Source organism: Pyrgilauda ruficollis, unplaced genomic scaffold (genome assembly GCF_017590135.1).
Source record: "Pyrgilauda ruficollis isolate IOZ18807 unplaced genomic scaffold, ASM1759013v1 scaffold12, whole genome shotgun sequence".
Classification (NCBI taxonomy): Eukaryota; Metazoa; Chordata; class Aves; order Passeriformes; family Passeridae; genus Pyrgilauda; species Pyrgilauda ruficollis.
Genome location: NW_024510321.1, coordinates 13,503,409 through 13,526,029, shown reverse-complemented (window position 1 = coordinate 13,526,029; position 22,621 = coordinate 13,503,409). Strand labels below are relative to the sequence as shown.

Below are 22,621 nucleotides of genomic sequence, written 5' to 3'. Positions count from 1 at the left end.
GACCTTCTGTGCCCGGTTTGAAGTGGGTTTAAAATCTGGATCTTCATTACTGTGGGCAAACATCCTGCATGAGATCTTGGATCCATAGCTTTATGCTCTGCATCCAACTTCTTTGGTGCTTATAGATGCGTTAGTCTTGACTGAATTTGTGGGCAGGGATCTCTGAGGGTTTAGTGGGGATACCTGAGAGAAGGGGGAGCTAAGATTGAGATATGGTGGTCCAGGTTTCTTAACAGAAGGATATTTGAAGTGACTGTTAGTACAGCTATAGTAAGTTGAAATACTTCCATTGCAGAGATTTCTCACTGTATTGGAATGGAGGAACAACTTTCTGTTAAGTGGAAGTCATATTTAAAATTAATTAACTCATATTAATCAGAACAAATTGCCATATAGTATATTTGTATTTAAGTGTTTCTATGTGTTTCTCTGGAGAATAAGTGGTAATATTTCCTAAAATCGTATTAATAAACTAAAGGATATAGGTCTTAGTGCTTCAGAAGAAGCTGACAAGTTAAAAATCAGTTATGAGCAGACACATTTTTAGATATTTTTCCACTCTGCTGTGGGGATGTTAACAGCACTGTTTTACGTTTCTAGTACAGCTCATTTTCCTTTCTAAATCCTCAGCAGGATAGCTGGATTTTGTACAGTACACTTATATTTGTGGCTTCTTGCACTGGTCTCTTCATAAATGAAGCATGGCCTATACCCTCCCATCAAATTTGACACAGTAGCCTATATATGAAATCCGTGGGCTATAAAAATCCATGGGTTTTGTTCACAGTATATTTTCCAAAGAAAGATTGAGATTATAAGGAAAAGTGTAAAATATGAGTGTAGGAGATTAGTGTGGAATTTTTGGCCTACATTTGCCTTAAAAGTTAAGGAAAAAAATGTCCCATTTTTTAATACTGGCTGTTTGTCATCCAGTATCTTGAAGTGGAAAAGTTGCATTTGTGTGCTCATAATAAATATTAGGTTCCATAGTGTAAATTGCATTAGAACTCACCTATCTTCAATTTTTGTTCTGTTAATGTTGTGAGGTTTTTTCTTAAAATGGTAGTTAGGCATTTGATCATCTTAATTTGAGTATTGTACTAGTGAGTTGTCAGGTTGTATTGGGGAAAATGAAAAATACTGTCTGTCTTCTGTTCAGAGTCTGCATCTGTGGACAAGTCTGTATCCCATTCTTGCACAACTCCTTCTACATCTTCTGCTTCTGGACTGAATCCAACTTCTGCGCCTGCTTCATCTGCTCCTACAGTTCCTGTTTCACCTATCCCACAATCACCAATTCCTCCATTACTTCAGGACCCAAATCTCCTTCGACAGCTGCTGCCTGCTCTGCAAGCCACCTTGCAGCTTAATAATTCTAGCGTAGATATATCCAAAATCAATGAAGGTAAGGATTCTTTAAAGTTCATGTAATCTCTCATTTACATACATTAGTATATTATTGCATACCAGGCTGTAGTAAATGAAAGCCTTATTTTAATTGTAAAGTGAATGAATGAATCCCTAGGTAAAGTGGAGATTTTTGTGCGGTTTTTTTTTTCTGTTAAACCTTCTCAACATTTAAGATTTTCAAATTAATAAATGTTGATGTACGTGAGCAGTGTAATTGAAACTGGTGACTTAATCACTATATCGGTGTTTGTCTGTTGCACAAAATTTCGTTAGAGCTCTTTGTTCTTTTGTTTCGTGCGCTGCTCTTTGTTTTCTGTAGTTTGTGCTGCTGTTCTATTAACGTGTGTTGCAAATAGTGAAACTTCTAGGGGTTCTTAAATCTTGTTGCCTAACAACTTTTTTTCTTTAGTGTAACAAAGAAAGCCTCTCTGAATACAGGTAGCGTATCAGTAACTTTGCTAGCCAGTGAAATTTTGTACATTTAATCGGTGCGTCCCTTAGATTTTTGTTTCATTGGCTTAGGTTATTAGAAGTCAGTTTGTCACTTACCGATAGCGCCTTTTGCTGCAAGAGCAGGTAGAGTTGATGCACTTTGATTGCAGTTTTATATAATGTGTCTGCATGTGAAAGGTTACTGATAAAGTGGTGTAGGATTTTTTGTTTGCTTCTCGTGCAAGGATCACTGATTTAAATAGGAAGTAAAATTGGCATGGAGAGCTGAGAGCTAATTGTCTTTAACTTTCTGAAAGAGCAAATCAAGGGAAATTACTTACAAAGGATTCTGTACCTTGCAATTATTCATCAGAAAAAGAGGTCAGTTGCTTCCTTTTAATCAGCAAATATTCTGTCTTCATTCAGTACTAATGAGTGAGTAGGTCACTGGTTTCTTTTTCTACGCAGGGAAAGTTTTTAAAACTGTAGTGCACTAGGTTGGACTAAAAAAAGAAGTGTTATGGTTGTTTTGGTTGAAAAATGAAAGGTCCACTCACCTCCAATTGTATTTTATTAGAAAGCTGCCCAGTGAAATTTCTAGTAATTTTCTCTTGCCATGTGAGCAGCAGCTCTGTATGTTTTGGAGCAAGAGTGTTCAGAATTGTTCTGATGCCATGAGGGCCTGCTGTGTCCACGTGGACAGAGTGACTTCACCTTGCATAGCAGGGCTGGCCTTACTGTGTGCACGATTCAGAGTTACTCTATGCTTGTGCTGGTGAGTCAGTTTTTTCAGGAGTGTGCATGGCTGGAAGGTATGTTCAGGAAGTATCCCACAGAGCCTGTAGACCTTTTTGGAAAGGTTAATTCAGAAGCTCCGAGTTCAGGGTCTTGTCATCTCATACTGCAAGATGCTCTTCCTGTATTGTGCAGTTTTAAAATGGTTTAAAATGATTGGTTTTTTTACTGGTGGGGAGTTGACATTGGACAGCTAAACCCAGAACAGATAAGGGTTTTTTTGTTAGTAAGAAGAAACATGGATTTTTAACCTTCAAGAGATTTGTCTTCCTCTTGAACATGAAGTCTGCCCCCCATCTTTTTTATTGAGTTGAAGGGATTCTGCTTTTTGCTTTTTTAAGAAATCATTGTAGAATAAAAAAATCTTCACACATGTTGTGCTTACTACAGCAGCAAATTGAGCAAATTTTCTCTTGCTGTTTACAAGAATTATTACTAATCCATAAGGTCAACCAGAAGACTCAACGTTATTTTTTAAAAGAATTTTTTGTTAAGTCTATGTCTTAAAGTTAAAACTACTAAAGAAAGGGCTTGCTAGACATTTCAAGTCAACTTGAAATCAAGTAACTGAAGAACAGTTCAGGTGGATTTTTGGTCATGGTAGATATGGGAAATACATCTGAAAGAAAACATACCTTAAATGTAATCAGCCAGTTTCAACAGTTCGGAGTGGTGTTCTAGAATTGTCAGTAAAACAGAATGTTTGTTTTCAGTTTTAACAGCAGCTGTGACACAAGCCTCTCTGCAGTCTATACTCCATAAAATTCTTACTGCTGGACCATCTGCTTTCAATATCACCTCCCTAATTTCTCAAGCTGCACAACTGTCTACGCAAGGTATTCAGAGTTGTTTTTTTTTTTCACTTACATAAATTGTTACACAACATTTTAAAAGGGCTGATACAGTTGTGGAATCTGTCTCTTGTCATATCTTTCGCTACACAGTGTGGAGAACGTGGAATGACTTCTTTTTCCAAAGATAGGAAAAAAAATTTTATTGAGCAGCAGGAACCTGACACACTACTAAGTAAACATACTTCTGTGTCTCACCTTTTGGGATTTTCTTTGTATGTTAAGAAATTCTACGTGAGTGATGTGAAACTTCTGGAATTAGGTGTTACTTAACAGTATAAAACACAACTCTTTCTTACTTCAACACCCATCATGTAGTACTGTGCAACTGTGACTCTTGGGGAGGCTTTAAATTCTTAAAAGAAAGTTTCCTCTGTCTGGTGGAGACTTTTTTTTTCATCTTCCAGGCAAGATACTCTTTCAGGTATTTCCAGTATGTTCTGGCTTGTAACTTAATTAAAAAAACCTTAAGTTTTAAAGTTTGGAAACTTAAACCAAAACAATAAATGCAATCATCTTACTGAGTAGGTAAGCAGTGCTAATGGTAATTTTTAACGATGGGTGAGGAACTGTTAGTATATGCCTAGAATGGATTAATAAGTTTTTATATAAACCCTTCATGCTTTCTTTCGGTTAAATCAAGTTGAGCACTCTAAAATAGGAATCACATATGATTTATTCTCTACATGTGTAAAAAGCATTTCCAACTAGCTTCTTCTCTTTCCCCTCCCCTGAAATTTTAGATGTGGGGAGTTTGGGGGAAATGCAATTCCTTAGCTAGGATTGTTGTTGCACATTAGATTGTTCTAGTTGTTCACAGTGAGCATATATGTTTGTGTATCATCTAATGTAGCATACTGCAGAGTACCAAAAGAAAATCTAATTCGCATTTACAATAGTACATGATTTTATTAAAAGCATTTTTTTTTTCCTTTACAGCTCAGCCATCTAATCAGTCTCCAATGTCTTTAACATCTGATGCCTCATCACCAAGATCATATGTGTCTCCAAGGATAAGCACGCCGCAGACTAACACTGTTCCACTTAAACCTTTGATGACTACGCCACCAGTATCATCGCAGCAGAAGGTAAGCTCCTTTTGACTTAGGCCATATTGTAGTAAGAAGCCATTATACATAATATTGTTCCTATATATCCATGTGTTAACAGTTATATATAGGATAATAAAATATGTATGTTATTATTCCAAATAGAAACAATCAATGGAAGCAACTGCTTGACTGTATTTTGGCAGTGCAGCTCCAGCATGAAATCTAGTTTACGTTTCTTGAGGAAATTCTTAATGCTGGCCTCAGATGCTGTGTGGAGATATTACCAATGCATTGGTATTCTAGCATATTTAAATAGAAACAAAAGCATACTTCAAAGGCAACAACTGATACTATTATTTAGACTTAGCCAATAAAAGATGTTTAGAATGGGAGACAACTTCTTGGGGAAATTAACTTGAAGTAGTCTCAGATTTTGTTCAGAAGTGTTTTAGGTGTTTACAGATCAATAACGTAATGTTCCTTTCCCTTCCTGCCCCCTCACCTCTCTTCATTCAGAACTCCTTCTTGGGTCAGTGACTAGGAAATGTAAATTGAAGCTAACCTATAAACTCCTGAGGTTCTTCCTGAGAAGCATAACTGTAGATTTTGGGGTGAGACACCCCCACCTTCCTAAAATCCATCTTCTCTATCACCACTCCTGCTTGGCTGAGTTTTTCTCAATTTTCTGCTCACAAATGAACATCTGATGTCTTGGATGCATTTGAGGAATACTTTTCTCTTCAGGAGAACACATTACATTCCTCATTACATTCAGAATGCCTCATTTTCTTTCATCAGATTTTTTTCATGGGTACAAATTAAACCGAGTGATCCTCCCAGTTTCTTTTGATTGACAGTGATACAATGAATTGCAAAGCTTCATGTGTGTACGTACGAGTACTGGTTGTTACCTTGGTTTCTGGCCCTGGATTGCATCCTCAGTCTGTGTTCACATCCCATAGCTAGGTGGCAAGTAATGAAATTATCAAACAGCAGGATTGAGATATTTGGTACTTTCAAATCCTGAGATATGAAAAAGAATCTTCTTAAGTTGTGTACTGTCAATAACTGGAAGTAGATCTTTTCTGGTCTCTACAACCCAGAGATTGATTGTGAGTCCCCGAAGTAACAAATTTTTGTTCTGTAGCAGATACTTTGCCAGTTCAATAAAAAAATAACTGTCTTGATAGTTCTGGTATTTGCGTAACTCAGTTCCATGAGATGGGAACTTAGGTGGTGATAGCTCTGGTGTGAGCACGTCTGTTTTAGCAGCCCGTTGGGTATGTGAGTCAGGCTAGCTTGTCCAGTTGTATAGGTTGAGGCAAATTATGCCTGAGCAAGATGTGGTGCTGTGCCAGGACACACTTGGTTTTAGAGCACATGGGCTTAGAGCCAACAAAGCTGAACTGGCTCTGTGCAAGAAGAGCCCCGTACCAGATGCACAGGGGTTTGAGCTGGCTGTGGGATACAGTAGTGCCAGTGGGACAGTACCATTGCTTAGGACTGAACATGTCAGTGCTGCTCTCAGACTGAAGCTGCTGTGGCTGCCTGTGGGAGTGCTGTGTGCATGTGGCAGCTCAGGGGTCACACTCCAGGAGCCTGGAGGTCACTTTCTGCCTTTTGGCCATGCCTGTATTGTGTGATCAGAAACTGTTCTGAATTTCTGCAAAGTAGTAATGTAAAGCACTTTACACAGACCTGTCAAACTCAGTGAGAATGTTGCCTTTGGTCGATTGGTTTATTTGTTTTTTTGAATTTATATAGCCCTTAGTATTTTTTTCTGGTATATGTATTTACAGTTTTTGAAACACTTGGAAAACATGGAATAGTTGCGAGGTTTTGTGGTTCATTTATTTCACAAATCCCATGGTCCTTTTTTTCTTTTTTCTTTTTGTTATTTTTGCCAGCCAAGGAGCTGGTTACTTTACCAGTTTGGATCTGCTGCATGATTCCTTTACTGATGATGGACTTCCCTTTTGAAATTGTTCTGTTTCAACAGCCTTGGTGGTTTAATGTCTGCTCACAGGCTGAGCAAAATGCAGGCATTAATAGCAAAGTTGTTCATGTCATACATTTCATAAAGGTACTTGTGTAGTCTGTTTTCATAAATCAGTTTACGATCTGCTACTCTTTCACTCTCCTGAACTATATAGTTCTGTTTATTTCAACGGCAGAGTGATCTTACAATTATCTTGCTTTTTCCTTTTAGTACCATGGACTTCTCATGTGCTACTCAGACTTCTTTAGTAGATGGCTATTAATCTAAAAACCAGAAAGAACATATTTTCATTTTGATGATAATTTTAAAAGGTGACGAGTTTGAATTTGCATTAAGACACCCCACCCCACCCCCCCCCCCCCCCCCCCGCATATTTAAATGAATCAAGTTATGTCTTGAGTTTACTTTACCATCTGTGGTTTGTTTCATAGAAGTCTGTTTCTGAAATAGAGAATATTTCTGGAGGTTCAGGTGACCAGTAGTTAGTAATCTATACTAATGTGAAGTCAGCCAATGCCAGAGCTGCTGGACAGTTTGGGTTTTTTGTCTTTATGGATCCCTAGAAACCATTTTTTCTTTGCTCTCTCCCTTTTCTCTCAAAATTGTTAGCTTGATTTTGCGAAATGAAGGATAAATTTTGAAGCTTAACCTCTCTTGTACGTACTTCAAAATTGACTGATGTATGCAAAGCATTGGGCAAGATGAAGTATCTTGAACTTCATTTGCTGTAAATTAGACATTACTAGAGTCCCAAACTTCTCATTCTAATGTAGTTCAGAAATTCACAGGAAAGACTGTATCTTACTGCTGGTATTTTAATACCTTGGATTGAATGTGTAGTACAAAGGAAAAGCAAGAAGGTACTGATGACTATTTTTGTAGTCACCCATGAGTTTAGAACTTAGAGAAAAGGGAGCAGCAAACTGATAAATATGCTTAAGATTTTCTTTTCCATTTTTGATAGAGATGTTTTTAATATGCTTGTGTTGTAATTATGTTCTTGACACTGTGTAATGTATTTTCAAGTAGAAAACTCTTAAGTTTGTACATGAAGATTTTATTTGGATAATGAACACATCTGAGGTTGAAAATGAGCTCAGTGCTCAGATGGGAGATACAGTCAAAAATAATATTGAGTTGAACTGTTTTGCCTAATAAGCTTGCAGTATTTTGACAAGTCACATGGGTCTAAATTTGCTTCTATTATGTCTATTAATAACCCCTTCTTAGTAAAAAAATACCTTTCTGTCACAGCTGTGGAACTAGAATTTTTTTTAAAAAAACACCTTGTGAAGATAATAAAAATTGTGTCAGCAAAAGGCCTTGTATCAAAAAACCCTACAGGTGTTGAAACTGTAATTTCCTTGGTTTTCTCTGTTTCTTACACTTGTTTTTTACTGTGGAGGAATTCTAATGAAGTTTTGAACTTTCTAGGTTGCTACTCCAGGTGTTAAACAAGGACCAGCTTCCCAGGCAGCACCTCAGCAGCCAGTAATAGCTGACAAGCAGGCAGGTCATGAACCTGCCTCTCCACGAAGTCTTCAGCGTTCAAGGTATATTGAAATGCTTCTCTCTTCTGTCATTAGTTTTTATCTGCATTCAGTGTGTGTTGTATATGTTGCACTCTCTTTGGCCAGTTTATTGAACTGCTGCTATATTTAACTGCTGCTACTGAGATGTTGCAGCTAAGCACCTTTGTTACGTATTTAATGTGGTAGATTCTCCATTATTGGGGTAATCATTAGACCATTCTCACAGAAGCAGAATGGAACTCATAGTTGTGTTCTTTCACTCCGGTGGCAATTTTACAAGTGATTCCTTGTATTGTGATTTCAGAGTTTGGAGTTTCTGTCTCTGTGCAGTTACAGAATCTGTGATGCTTAGTGTTAGATGTTTGTAGTGTCTTGCTGTAGTGTAATTTGATTTTGAAATTAGCATGATTTTTTTGTTTGTCACGTGATTTTGCTGCTCTAATGAAAAACATTAAAATTAAGTAATTTACAAATACCTTTCCTTGGCCAGACTTTTTTGTCAACATTGCAACTTATTAAGATGTTGCATGGTAACAATATTTAACCATTGATTTACCAGGTGGGTTTAGAATCTGTATCTTTGAAAGTTTTCTTTTGGGAAGATGGACTCTTCGTAGTGTCAGATGCTCTGTTTTTTGTCATATTGGTTCCAGGGGCTGTAACCAAAGATGTGTCATGAGTCATGTCAGATGTGTCATGGAGTCATGGTGTAGAACTGTAGTAGGAAGAAGTTGACTTTTTTAGAGGTTCTGTAAATGAGCAGTTCTTAATAGCTGTACTTTTAGAGTGGTTGAATAAGGTGTGTGGTGTGGTATGGTATTAAAAAACAAACAAAAAACCAAAACCCAATACTCTTGCATTGTCAGCATACCTGAAGCTACACATGGTGGTGCTTTCCAGATAATCAAATAGTGAGATCCTTTTATCTGCCCTTCTGGGACTAATAACAAAGGGAACTTCTGGGTTTTTTTGGTGGGTGTTTTTGGGGGGTTTTTTTTGGGTTTTTTTTTGGTTTTTTGTTTGTTTGTTTTGGTGGGGTTTTTTTGTTTTTGTTTGGGGTGTTTTTGTGGTTTTTTGTTTGTTTGTTTATTTGGGGTTTTTTTGTTGGTTTTGGCTGTTTTTGTGGGGAGAAGAGATGTGTGTTTTGAGGTGTTTTGGGGAACTGGGTTATCTGTTGTGTGCTTGGCAGTCCTGTCCCAGAAGCTGGCTTTACTGGCGACCGTGGAGTATTGACCATTTTGAGGGTACAGACACAAGCAAGTCAGAAGTTTTTGAGGTTTTAATGTAGGCTGTTTTACAGACACTTGATTCTAAGCTTGGTTGGATTACAAGTCTATAACTCATTTATCTCTTTTAGGAGAATAAAGGCAAAGTTTCCAACTCCAGTCCCTAGCAATTATGAATGGCGCCATTTAAATTTTTCTGAATTCTAGTACCAAAGATAAAGTTACACTTTGCAGCAAGCTAAGCTTTTTTATAAGGAGTGGTCAGGTTTTGGGGGACAGCTCTCAGTCACAGGCCTGTTTGTTCTTTGCTCATCACTCTCTCTGCACAGGAAATCTTCTTAAGAAAGATAGTCTTCATCTTGGAGACCTTTACCATGGGTTAGAGTCTGTGAGTTGATGCTGGTGGGCGTTTGGCCTGCTAGTCCATACCTCACCCTTCCTTTGGGTTACAAGAGTTTGTACTCCAGCATGATCCTTACCTACAGTGGGTTGAGGGATCTGCTGTCCCTCTGCAAACCTTTGCTCCATTTGACATCAGCGTTTTGGTGGAGGAAGCTGAGTTTGCCCCAGCACTGCTGGAGCAGGGACGATGTGCAGGTAGCACACTCTCGTGGCTGAGGACAGGAGACAGTGGCAGGCCAGGGTGAAAGATACTGAGACAGTGCTAGTATTGTTCAGTATCCTGTGTCTCTCAAATTAATACATGTTTGTGACTCTGCTGTATTGTGCATCGTGAGTTCATGTGAGTTCATCGTGAGTTCGTGTTCAGTTCAGTTTGCTTTGGAAGTGTCTCGTTTGCAACAAGTGGAAGATTAAGGAATAGGTGAATTGGAAAAACCTGTGTGACTGGTATTTTCTTCTGTTGATTGCAGTGGAGTTGAATGAATTGATAGGGAACAGATGATTCCTTTGTAGGTGAAAGCAGTTGGTTGGATTGGGAATTGCTCTTGGAAGCAATTTTTACTTTTATAGGAGTGAACAAGAATTTAGCAAACTGAACTGTGGACAGATGGTCCAGAATCTTTTTAGCTCTGTGAATTAAGGGTGCAGGTTTTCTCCAGCTTAAATACTGATTAATTGAGCAGAAGTTCATCACAGCTGCATTTCCTTGGCTCATTAAAAGTTTTAAGTAAATGGAGGTGAAATTATTTTTGACTTGTTGGGGTGGAAACACAGTGTGAGAAAACGTGAGTAGCTATTGTTAACTTTCAAGAAGTAAACATTTCAGCCGTTTAAGTTGGGAAATTAACACAATGCAGGCATACATTGAGTCTGTCTGTTAGAGATGATTCCAAAGACACACAATCAATTATGGCTGTTTTAAATATGAAACTAAATTAGTGCTTCCATAATTAACAGTTTCATCAGGTTGGTAGTTTCTTTCTGTTTTCAGAAAGGACTGAGAGAAATTTTCCTTTACCTTGGGAAGGTGCTGTGAAGGGAGGTATTTCGTTGCATTTTTTGTAGGTTATAAAATTCTGCCATTTGTAGTAGTATATTTTAGAATCATCGTGTTTTAATACCCTTGATACAGATATTTTTGCCTCTCTGGAGGCATTCTGTTACTTGTGGCATAGTCAGTCTTTAACTCAGCTAGGGCAAGTATTTCTCTTTAGTGAAGCATTTAAAAATACTGTGGTAGTTTGGAACAGTCATTGCTGCATTCGTAGCTCCCCCTGCTGCTGACACAGCAGTGCTTATGATATTTTGTGACAGTATGCTTTAGTCATAATTAATATACAACTTCATTTTTGAGAAGCCCACAGATTTTATTCATTTTCTTGAAACATTTCTGATGTTAGAGTTTATTAATGAAGATGTTTACTAATGAAGTAGGAGTAGGAGAAGACAGGCTGATAAATGAAGAGGAGGCAAGTCAGAGGGGGAAATTTAATTCTAGTAGAGCTAAGGAGTAGATAAGGTTATGCCTGAATTCTACTTAATTAATAAAAGCCTGTCTCAGCACTATCACTATGCTAAATGAATGTATTGCTAAATGACGCTAAATAAATATATTGAAACTTAGAATAATTTATTTTGGAATGGAATTCTAGCTGCAGTCTACTTTGGTCCAAACTTAGAGTAGGACTGGCAAGTTTGAATTGCTAAGGGCATTTTTAGGTGATTTTTTTTTTTAAATATCTCAGAATGTCTTCTGATGCTTCACTGCCCTTATGATGATTCTTTTTTTCTCATGTCTGCTTAGAATTTCCCTTATTGCAACTTGTCTCTGCCTCTTGTGCTATCACTGTGCATCTCTGAAAAGTCTGTTCTCCCCAGAAGTAGTAAAAATCTGCCAAAAGATCCCTCAATCCCCTTTCCCTCAGTCTTCTGGTTTCCAGACTAAATAAACTTCAAGCTTCTTCTGATACAGCAGGTACTTCAGCCCCTTAGTTGCCTGTGTGATCCTCTGCCCCATTCTTTTGCTATAGCAGTTTAGTTCTTGTCCGGTTTTAGGTTTCCCACTACACAGTGCTCTGGATACGGTGAATCTCATAAGCTCTGAAAAGAGGGGAGGAATTGCCTTTTTTATAGGAGAAGTGCTTCATCCCTCTTGTTGGCTTGGTGACTCTCTGGCTTTGTTCCAGCAGGTCCAGTCAGACATCCAATTTGTTGGCTGTAATTCTTAATGCTGTAATTCTTTGCAAGTGTGAGTTGATTAGGGTAAGTGTCTGGGCCTTGGACTAGAGAGATATTTGCATTATGTAAGGAGCTTTTCAGTCTTCAAAGGGACTGGCAGGTTAGGTGGTGAATCAGAAGTCCTTTAAAATTTGGTTCTCCTTCATAATACTTTCTTCTTGCCTGCAAGTGATACAAAGTTTTAAGAAATAGACTCAATTTATGGCCTGTGTTGAAAAGCTTCTGCCAGTGGGAGAGTTGCACTTACACAATTTTGCACTTTAAAAATTATTTACTATGTCTCAGTACAGGTAGCGCCAAAGAACATTTAACTGTGAGGTACCATCACTGTTATGCTGAGTATGTTTCAGTAAAGCAGTCAGGTTTGCTGGCTACAAACACACTGCTCCTGTGGTACTTCTGTTCTCCTGAGTGCATTCAGTAAAGATGTACAGTGTCACAAAACCATGTAGATTGTGTTCTGACATGAGTAGTAAACTCCTCAAATCCCATATGACTGTATTTTGAGATCAGGACATCAGACATTGTTCTTAATGATTATTCTGGCACACTTCTTTTGAATAAACCTGTTTGCCTCCCATCTGATACATCATTACTGAAAATCTTAGGTTTGCAGCTGTTCTAAGGAAGAACATACATATATTTTCTATCTAACACCATTTAGGCACAGCTTACATCTCTTGAACAGCTCCCAGAGTTAAAAACCAGACAAACACAGAACCCTACCAAACAACAAAATCCTCTTGTTACATTGTAGCACTCATTTCCAATTAAAGTTAGAGGTTTGTAGAAGGGTGGCACATGTTTGGTCTACCAGAAGTATTTACTTGTGGTTTGAACACTTTATGTATTTTTGTGCCTGGAAGCAATGAAATTTTCATTGTTCATTTCCCTATAGATTCAGATATGTTTTTAAACGCTCACTTGCTTTTTTAAATTCTTTCTTCTAGTAGTCAAAGAAGTCCATCACCAGGTCCAAATCATACCTCTAGCAGTAGTGCATCAAACTCAACACCTGCACCACAGAACACATCTGTACGACCCACATGTTCATTAACACCTACGCTAGCAGCACACTTCAATGAAAACCTTATAAAGCATGTTCAAGGCTGGCCTGCAGATCACGCAGAAAAGCAGGTGAGTGCTCCTTTGCTTTGTTACCTGTCAGAGTGCATAATATGTAGCTTAAAATTCAGCTTTGTTACTCATGTTGCTTATTCTAGGAATTAAAAGTATTAAAACCCTTATTCTTGTCCTCAGCCAAAAGAGAGGAGAGAGAGATTAGGCCAGACCTGCAGGTTTTACATGTGTTTGCCTTCCAGTGCTTGGGTATTTTCAGTCTCACTTGATGTGTCAATGCTTTTGAAACTCCTTCAGATGAATAGCTATCCTCATAACTATTTTCATACTGCTAAAGTTCTGTTGAAATTTATGGAGAACATAGAGTTCAAGACTTTTTCATAATGATATTTTGGTTATGTGGAAAACATTATAAAGTAGGTACAGAATTAAACTACTTGAGAATATTCCATTATTTTAGTTACTGACATGTTAGTTCTACACAGTGAAAAAGAAACTGCCTTGTTTGTAAATTATTGTAGAATACTCAGACTGAATTTGGGCTATTTTTACATAATGGGAAATCCAGTCAAACTGCCATCCATATATTATAGCTAATTGCATGAAACCTGTTCTGTTGTAGTAATACAAGGAAACTGGATGCATGTCAGCTGCTTGGAATGTATTACTCAAAGGAACCATATTGGTTATTGAATCTAGTTATTTCCACAGGCAGCCATATCTGGTGCAGTCTGTTTGGGGTAATAATCTTACCTAGCCCAGTTTAATTTGGTCTTCTGAAGAGTTGTTGCATGCTGGCACAATTCTACACTGGAGACTTTCAGATAGTAACTTGTGAGATGACTCTCACAAGCACAGTCTAAACTGAGACCCTGTTAGGATTCTTTCTTCTGTTCACTGATTTGTTAAAGTTGGTTTTAAGACATTACCAACCTGTACTGAGTCAAACATTGAGGCATTGCTGCAGAGTGTTTTGGAAATAGTGTAGCACAGGCACTTACCTGTGGCCATGGTCTGTAGTTTTGAAAGTATTATTTTCACGGTGTACTGAATTCACAAGTATCTTAATATAGAAAGCAGATTTATGCAGTGCATAGGCTTTGGGGTCTTTTTCCCTTGCTGGTAATAAAGAGATCAAAAAAACTCAACTAGTTGCTAGCAGTGATTACTCAGTTGGGTACTTCTCCCTTTGTGCTGTATTGCCCTGCCTGCTATTTCAGATGATTTCACATGGTGGTCTTGTTTATAAACCAGTTTTGAATAGTAGCACTTGAGGCACTTAAGTGAGATATTTGATATAAAAGTGAATGAAAGTATAGGTGCAGTACATAGTGAAGAAGATAAGATAGATCAAAGTGGAGAGACTAAAAATCCAGTGCCTTGGTTTCTTCAGATCACTGCCAGATATATAGTGTAATTTGAACTTTAGGCAAAAGAGTACATGCCGGAGTAAACTGAAAAATAAATAAAGAAATTAGAAGAGTCAGGACAGGTATGTGCTAAAGCAGTTGGACTTGAAATGTGCTGTGCAGTAGTTAATAGCAAAAACATTCTTGAATTATAGCAATTAGCTCACAGAACTAATAAAAAGCACTTAACATGGGACACTGAAAAAAACTCAGTAACTGGAGTTGTGCAGAGAAGACATGGGCAGTTTTATCCTCCTGGAGACCAGGTTACTCCTGGATGTTAATAAACTCCAGAAACAAAAACTTTTAATGTAGGAATTAGAACACAAAATGCTGCTTTGAACTGGAGAAATGCCAAAAGTTGATGAAGACCTGTGCTAAGTAACATTCTTTTTGGGAAGGAAAATTAAGTGTACAAGTACCTAAGCAGATGTGGATGAATCCCAGTAGGCAGCTAAGCACCACACAGCCACTTGCTCACTCTGCTCCAGCTGGATAGGGGAAACAGTTAGGCAAAAGTGAGAAAAGTTGAGTTGAGGTAAAAGCAGGTCAAAGAGTAAAAGAGGGTGGGGGAAAGTGATGCAGAAGCAGTCACTACCAGCCAGCGAATGCAGTGCCAGTCCCTGAGCCATGGCAACCCTGGAACACTGCCCCCTCAGTTTTACTGCTGAGCATGGCACATGTATGGTGTGGAATATCCCTGAGGTCAGTTTGGGTCAGCTGTCCCAGTTTTGTTCCCTCCCTGCCTGTTGTCCACCCACAATGAATTTGCTAGGTGGAGAGCAGGTCAGAGAGAAAGGGAGAAACCCCTGATGCTGTGTTGTCAGCACTGGCTTGGTCACAGCTTCAAAACATGGCACCATTCTCTTCTCTGTGAAGAGGATTAATTCCATCCCAGCCAGACCCAGTGTAGCAGAGGATAACATTGCTAAACAGTAATGCTGTAGGGAAGGCTGTATTTTGAAACAATTTTTCCATGTGCCACTTGAAAGAAGTCCTGTTCCCTATTGCAGTGTAATGCACGGAGCCTCAGGTAATTATACTGGTATCCTTGGTGCTGTTGAGGAGCTCCCTGGAGTCATATGCAGTACAGTGATGACCCTGCAAGAAATGCACAAATTGGGAATTGGATAGGTCATGCTCTTTAAATTTACACTTCTGCTTATCTTCAGCTGACTAAGTGGGAATATTAAAGTAATGGAGTTGGTCTGTTAGAGAACACCTGAAAAGCGTTGCAAAGCTTTTTTTTGTCAGGTAGAAGTTAGCTAGAAAGAAGATGGCATTCACTTATTTTTGTCAGTAAGGATTAATGGGAAATTTAAGTCTGCCGTTGGAATAATGGTTGGAGACTTTGAACTACTTGAAAAAATTATTTCAGAAACTCCAAGCCCTGTCACGTATTATGTTTCAAGATGGTTGGGTAAACATTTAGGATCCAGAAAGTTTAAACTAGCCCTGCCTTAGCATAGGCGTAGGTTAGACAGTTTCTGGGCAGCAGTGTTGTTTATTTGTGATTCAGAATGGGCTTTTGTAGAGAACTTAATGTGCTTCTGATTTAATACTGCCTTTTGAAATTAGAGTGCTTTGCTGTTTCAAGAGACACTGATCCAGCAATTCTTTGGCTGCTGCCAGTTGTTTCCAATGCATGATTCAAAATCCTAACCTTTGTTTAACCACTGCAGGCATCAAGATTACGTGAGGAAGCCCATAACATGGGAAGTGTGCATATGTCAGAAATTTGTACTGAATTAAAGAATTTAAGGTCTTTAGTTCGAGTATGTGAAATTCAAGCAACTTTGCGTGAGCAAAGGTAAGTGTGTGCTCTGTGCTTATCTTCAGTTTTTAGGGTGTTACTAGGACTTCCATTCTTGCATTATTTTGCATGAGTTCTCTTTACTGATGACTGTAAGTACACCAGTACTTGCCATGTTTGCAAGCTGTCTTCCGTGTGTACATTCTGCCTGTTTCTCTCCACTAAACAGAAGCAGATACGCAATTTCTGTATCTGCTTTTACTTGGATAGAAAAGAAGTATCTTTGCAGAAACCTTAGTGCATTACAAAGAACTGGTGAGCTCACAGTATTTCAGCATGCTTCTAGAGTATCAGTCCATACATAATGCATAGATGCACGTCTGCACAGTTTATTCTGATCTGAAACACTACAGTTCATATGAGAGATTCAATAGATCTAAAGCCAGAGAAAGTTTGAACAGGTGTAATTTACATCACAAGTGAAGGAGAAATTAATGCTTGCTTATAGCAAAGTAGATTTGGCTTCTGAAGTCAGTGATAGCAGGTGTCCTGTGTATCATTTCAGTGATACACAGCCAGGCTTTTGAAGACTTTTGTGCAAGATTGGAAGCTGTATTCATAAAATACATGCTCAGAATATTCACCAGTAGTCATGATTTTGTTTCTGCTTCCATACTCAGTTTCCTCTTTCAATGATGTTATCCCAACTATTAAGTCACACTACAGTTTGAATACAGTGCTTCTGACCTACTATTTGAAGCCACCTTAATTGTGTTGCATGCTGTTAAAATAGCTGCATTTATTCTAGAAGCTCTTGCATTTTGGGAGATAGCGAAACAATCCTTTAGAAGCAGGCTATAGTATATTTGTAAACCTTTCCTGATAAAGAATTGAAAATACCCATTCTTTCTGAAGCTTTATTTCATAACTTCACTACATGAATTATGATTTCTGTAGTATATTTAGTGAATGGCTTGGTTTCTTACAGTTTTAATTTCCTAAGGTGTCATTTGTCTCTGCACATTTGATCTGAAGTAATGTGTCAAATGTCACTGTTCAGCTCATTAAATAGCACCTTCTTTCTTATTCACTTTGTATCCTTAAGCTGTCAATGGATAATTATTATTATGACTTTGAGCCTATAGTAACATGTATCTTTTATTTTTGCTGCAATCCCAAAGATGTGGAATACAAGGCATAAGTAACCAAGTTGATGGGGGAGGCTTTCGCAGAGGGTGGGATTATCAAAATCAGTACATTTAAATGATGTTACTATTTCTGTACTTCTGCACAGAAGAGTGCTACTTAAATTTCTTCCAAGAAGGAACTTCATCTCTAGATAAAGCACATACATTGTTTGAATCTTAACTGACAGCATGTGAAAAGGCACTTTTCATTGACTGGTATATTTTATATCCCCATGCCTTGAAGCTAAATACTACCTTTTCGGTGTCTCTATATTAATATATTATTTTCCACCTACTTTTCAGTAGAAAATTAATTTTTAATGAACTGGGCACATATTTGTAAAGTGTTCCACAAAAGTGCTGAATTGTTCCTTTTTCTGCATTTATTAAAGTTATTCAGCCTTCATAGAATATTTATATAAAACCTAAATTCTCCCTGAGTATTTTCTTATTTCACTGACATGTTAGCATTACACTTCAGCATCATGAAAAGTGGTTTCAAAATGTTAATTCAAAATTCTGGGAGAGAGTCCTGTGAACCAGATGTTTGATAGTCATGGTAATTGTTTTATGTCAGTTCAGAAGAAGAGAAAAAAGGTATAAGAAGTTGTGAGCAATATAATTTATTTTTAAGCAAGGTGTAGTTTTAACTTTTTATCTTGCATGCCTTTTAATGATGCCTCAAATGTTTTTGAGGTTGGAGCTTACCATAAGTAGAGACTACTGTTAGCCACAGAGGCAAATATTTTTAAAAAGCAAGTGAGAAGACTCAATTTTTTTTTTTTTTTTTAAAAAGAGCACTTTAGATTTTTTTACAATCTGGAAAACTGCATGACAAAGGCATAACGTTGTTCTCCAGATTATTCAGTTACCTTGGCTTACTTGCCAGTGTCCTGCTTTTTCTGGAAGCTACATTCAAGTGAAAAGCAGACCTAAACACAACTGTGTATCAGTCATAGTAGAAATACAGCAACTTACTAAAGTGTCAAACATACCAAGCCTTTGTGCATCTGCACATGGTTGTAGGTTATTGAATAGATTGGGAATTAACTTGATATCTGAATTTTTTAATGGGCTAAGGAAATTTCACTGAAATTGTAAAAATACTTGTGTAGATGCTTATTTAATACATCTGTATAGTGGAAAAGTTTATACTAATTAATTTCTTTTCTCTTGCAGGATACTATTTTTGAGGCAACAAATTAAAGAACTTGAAAAGCTAAAGAATCAGAATTCCTTCATGGTGTGAAAAATTGTAAACAATTGCACATGGTTTTGAGTACAGGAACTATTAAACTGATGCCCAGTCTTAACACTTTTGAGCTGCATTTGAGTAGACTTTGGACCGTTGAGCTGGGCAGAAAAAAAAGTTGACATGGGGAAGGGGACAGGAGGGAGTCAAATTCAGGGGAAAGATACAAGAATGATTTGTAAAACCCTTGAAATGTAGATTTCTTGTAGATGTATTCTTCACGTTGTAAATATATTTTGTAGAGTGAAGCCATGGGAAGCCATGTGTATCAGAGCTTAGACATCCAAAACTAATCAATGCTGAGGTGGCTAAATACCTAGCCTCTTACATGTAAACCTGTCTGCAAAATTAGCTTTCTTTTTTTTTTTTCTTTCTTTTTTCTTTTTCTTTTTTCTTTTTTTTTTTTTTTTTTTAGTTAATTTATCATTCAGAAATTTTTCATTTCCTAAAATTCAATGCAAGCGCCAGGCGATTTGTGTCTAAGGCTGCAACAGTTTGGGCAATGTACAAAATACCACGAAACAACTGTTTCCACACTTGCACCGAGTCGAGAGCAGTGCTTCTCCATTTCTGTTTTACAGAGAAATGTTTTTCATCTTCTGTGTTCCATTTCCCCGTGAAATCCTAAATCTGATTTTATCAGCTTTTTAATGCTTCTAATTTTCTCTTTTCTTAAGGCACTGTTGCTATGGCACTTTTTCTATAATCTTTTCATTCCTGTGTACAGTAGCTTAAAATTGCAGTGATTGAGCATAACCCACTTGTTTGTATAAATTATTGAAACGTATTTCCATTTGCACCCTGTAAGAATGGACTTAGAGTACTGCTGGGCATGTGTGCTGAAAGTACATTACTTGCTCAAATATAAGGAAATAGCCCAATGAACATGTTAACATGGTTGTGGGAGGGGAAAGAGGAAAAAAAAAAGCTAGTCAGATGTGAATTGTATCTGTTGTAATAAACATGTTAAAGCAAAGAAACACTGGTTTTCATTTCCTTTGGTCAACACATTAAAATTTGGTCTTTTTGGGGATTCTTTATTAGAACTGTTCTTGTTGAACATTTTTGTACTTAAATAATTCCTCAAGGAAGGTTTTGTTTAAAACTTGTAAACAAGAAAATATGTATAAAATATTTAAGGAAATATAAAATTCAACAAGGATGATTTAAGACACCTCCCCAACAGTTGTCATATGTTAACTCCTGGTTTACCTGTCTTGATATTATGACATTTCATTTCGAAGGATGTTTGTGTTGTAGCTAACTGTTTAAGTCTGGTGCTGACTGCTGTTCTTAACCATCACAAGACGCTGAATTTGTGTAATTGGAGCAACTCACCATTTGAAAATGGTGGAAAAGCTCAGCTTTGTATATTGTTTCCTAAAGTATATTAAAAATAAAAAAGAAACTATTGCTACTACAAAATAAACGTGACTTTTTCTTTGCTTAAAAATGACAGAAATCGTGATGGCAGTACTGGTTTAATACTTGTAGAGGTGTATATGTCACGGCAGTCTGTTAAGTAGGAAAGATAATAGGAGATGGATTAAAAAAAAAAGAACTTAATGATACAAATGTTGACATGTGAACATGTGATATTTTGTGTTTTGTTCCTAAAAAATAATTTCAGCACCAGAAATGGTACTCAATTTTTGTGTTGAGGGGGAAAGAGGAGATTTTTAAAATCAGGTTTTTAAAATCAGTAGAAGCTAAATGCTCTGATTTAACAAAACATTGCAAATGGAGCAAGTTGAAATACCTAACTAACAACAACAATGGGAAGTTGGGACAGATGAACTTGTAAATTTTACTCACTTTTTAACCCAGTATGTTCTGTTGTGTTTCGTATCATGCAGATGTTTCATTTTTCTCAGAAGATGGGAGTAATCTTGAATGAATTAATTGGAGCATACATTGTTTCTGCGTTTCTAGAGACCCAAGGCGGAGTGACAAAATTCTTCCTGAGACTTTCATATTTGCCTTGCATCCTATTTTTGGAAGTTGCCCAAGTGTAGGGAGATAGCATGTGAAGTGCATGGGAGTGTGCAAGGGATCTCTCACCAGTAGCTGTCCTTAGTTTAGGTATTTTGCTGTTTTGTTACTTGGCGGTTTCTATCTTAACAGATGTGCAGGGTCTGTTTTCCATGAGCTTATTTTGTTTCCTTTTGCTTGTTATACTGCCCTCTATAACATCCTGTATCAATGAGCCTCAGAAGTTAATTTTATTTTTAGAAAAGTATTTTGGATTATTTTTTTTAATTTTCTATTTTGAATTAATTTTCTTATGTTTAACTACTGCCTGTTGATCTTGCAGTTTTGCAGAAGAGTGTCCTTTCCAGCCTAAAAAATGCTAGTCTGTTTATCACTTGAAAACTTTCATAAAGTACAAGTGGTCACAGATAATTTGGGAGTCACAAGGATTAATGTGCCACTTTAACCCTCTCAAACCACCTGCATAAATACCCATCACACAGAGACTTGCTCTTTCTTCAGGTGATGCCCTCCCTAACTGCAGTAAAGGTGGCTGCTTTGTCACCATCTGGTGACATGTCCACACCTTGTTGGGTTCTGTATTTGCTCCCCATGCAATAGCTTTCCTCCCCATCCCCCATACCCTTCCAACGCCTGGAACTGTTGTTAGCTGAGGAGGGACAGCCTGACAGACTTGTCTAGTACTAGACAAGTTAGGGAAGAGAATTGCAGGCACTGCTTTAAAGTCAGCATTAATTAGAGCGTGTAGGTTAGGTTAAGGTCCTTCAAAATGGCTTCAGTAAGATGCAAATACAGTCCTCCTGGCCTTACTGTGTGATCTGGAGACCCTCTTTGGCTTCTGTAGTGTGCCAAAGCCAGCATTCTGTAAACTCCTTGGGGAAAAAAACATGGATTTTTCTCCTCCCTATCAAATCTTGTATATGAAGCTGGACAAAAATGAGCAGGTGTGCTGAGACCTATTACAAGATTACCAGCTTTTCATTAATTATCCATCCTGAAGCTGATGCTATCCCTCATATTGGTTAATTAAAGGGGTTTTATTGAATTGCTCTGCACCTGTAAGTCAAATCAAGTGAAATTCCCCTGAATCAAACCTTGTATTTTTCCTAGGCAGGTGTTCACAAGGTGTTTATTGGAGCTGTGGGATGTGTTTTCTGTATTAATTACTTCATAGAGATGGTCATGGAAAAGTGATGACAAACTGGGGAAAGAACTGTTGTTGCATACGTTGCTTTTGATTTTCTTATTATGCATTTGCTAAGCACCTGTTTAGTATAATAGAAAAACAGCCTTCAGAATAACTGAGGAGGTGGTCTGAGCTGGTACATCATACTGCAGGCAGTGCCATTGGGCTAGTAATTTGTCACATGTTGTGGCATGCTCAAGGACTACAGCAGGAGCAGCTTAATATGATTATAAAATGACATGACTGATCAAGGAATTCCTGTTTCTACTTCATTGTTGAGGCACTCTAATTCTTCTGCAGGTGAATTATTCTTTTCACTGACCCTGATCTGAAGGTGCCGTGGTCAACTGCTCAATTTGCATCAACTTTCCCTGCCTACACTGATCTTCTGTAGCAATGCAATTTTCTTTTCAGACTCGTTTCATTAATTGCATCTCTTTGGCAGGAGCATCTTATCTTTTGGTGGATGCTGGTGCTGTCTTTACTGTTGCAATTAAAAATATGTTCAGAAAGAGTGTATAATTGAGGCCGGGAAGAATTTTTAAAATATCCATTCTTTTTTGGAGCAGCCTCATTGCAGGACTATCCCCAAAGATACATGAGAAATACTGGGTAGTTGTGCCATGCCTCCTAAGTCAGTGGGTCAAAGAAGGCCATGTCTTACCGTCACCCTTTCATTCCAGTGTCATCTTGCCTGTGGTGACAACCTGAGGACTTAGCAAAGCAGAGTCCTTTGTTGCTGTGAGTTTGGCTGCCATGGGCAGTACGGTATGTTCTGCTGCAAGGAAGGAAAGATTGATGTACCCTGAGCATCACTGCCATGGT

At 37.7% G+C, this 22,621-nt stretch overlaps 1 protein-coding gene across 3 annotated transcripts in view; it reads left to right on the top strand.

Annotated features, from left to right (window-relative positions):
* WAC (WW domain containing adaptor with coiled-coil) overlaps nucleotides 1–19,598 on the top strand; it is a 58,052-nt gene extending 38,454 nt beyond the window's left edge. The window contains exons 8-14 of one of the 3 annotated variants that reach the window (XM_041489564.1): nucleotides 1,160–1,405; nucleotides 3,351–3,473; nucleotides 4,428–4,576; nucleotides 7,974–8,092; nucleotides 12,888–13,074; nucleotides 16,109–16,236; nucleotides 18,546–19,598. In XM_041489564.1, coding sequence (XP_041345498.1) covers nucleotides 1,160–1,405; nucleotides 3,351–3,473; nucleotides 4,428–4,576; nucleotides 7,974–8,092; nucleotides 12,888–13,074; nucleotides 16,109–16,236; nucleotides 18,546–18,615 — 1,022 coding nt within the window. In that variant the 3' untranslated portion in view covers nucleotides 18,616–19,598. The remainder of the gene's footprint in view (nucleotides 1–1,159; nucleotides 1,406–3,350; nucleotides 3,474–4,427; nucleotides 4,577–7,973; nucleotides 8,093–12,887; nucleotides 13,075–16,108; nucleotides 16,237–18,545) is intronic. The other 2 variants (XM_041489573.1, XM_041489582.1) reach the window with 2 other exon arrangements.
* The last annotated feature ends 3,023 nt before the right edge of the window (nucleotides 19,599–22,621 follow it).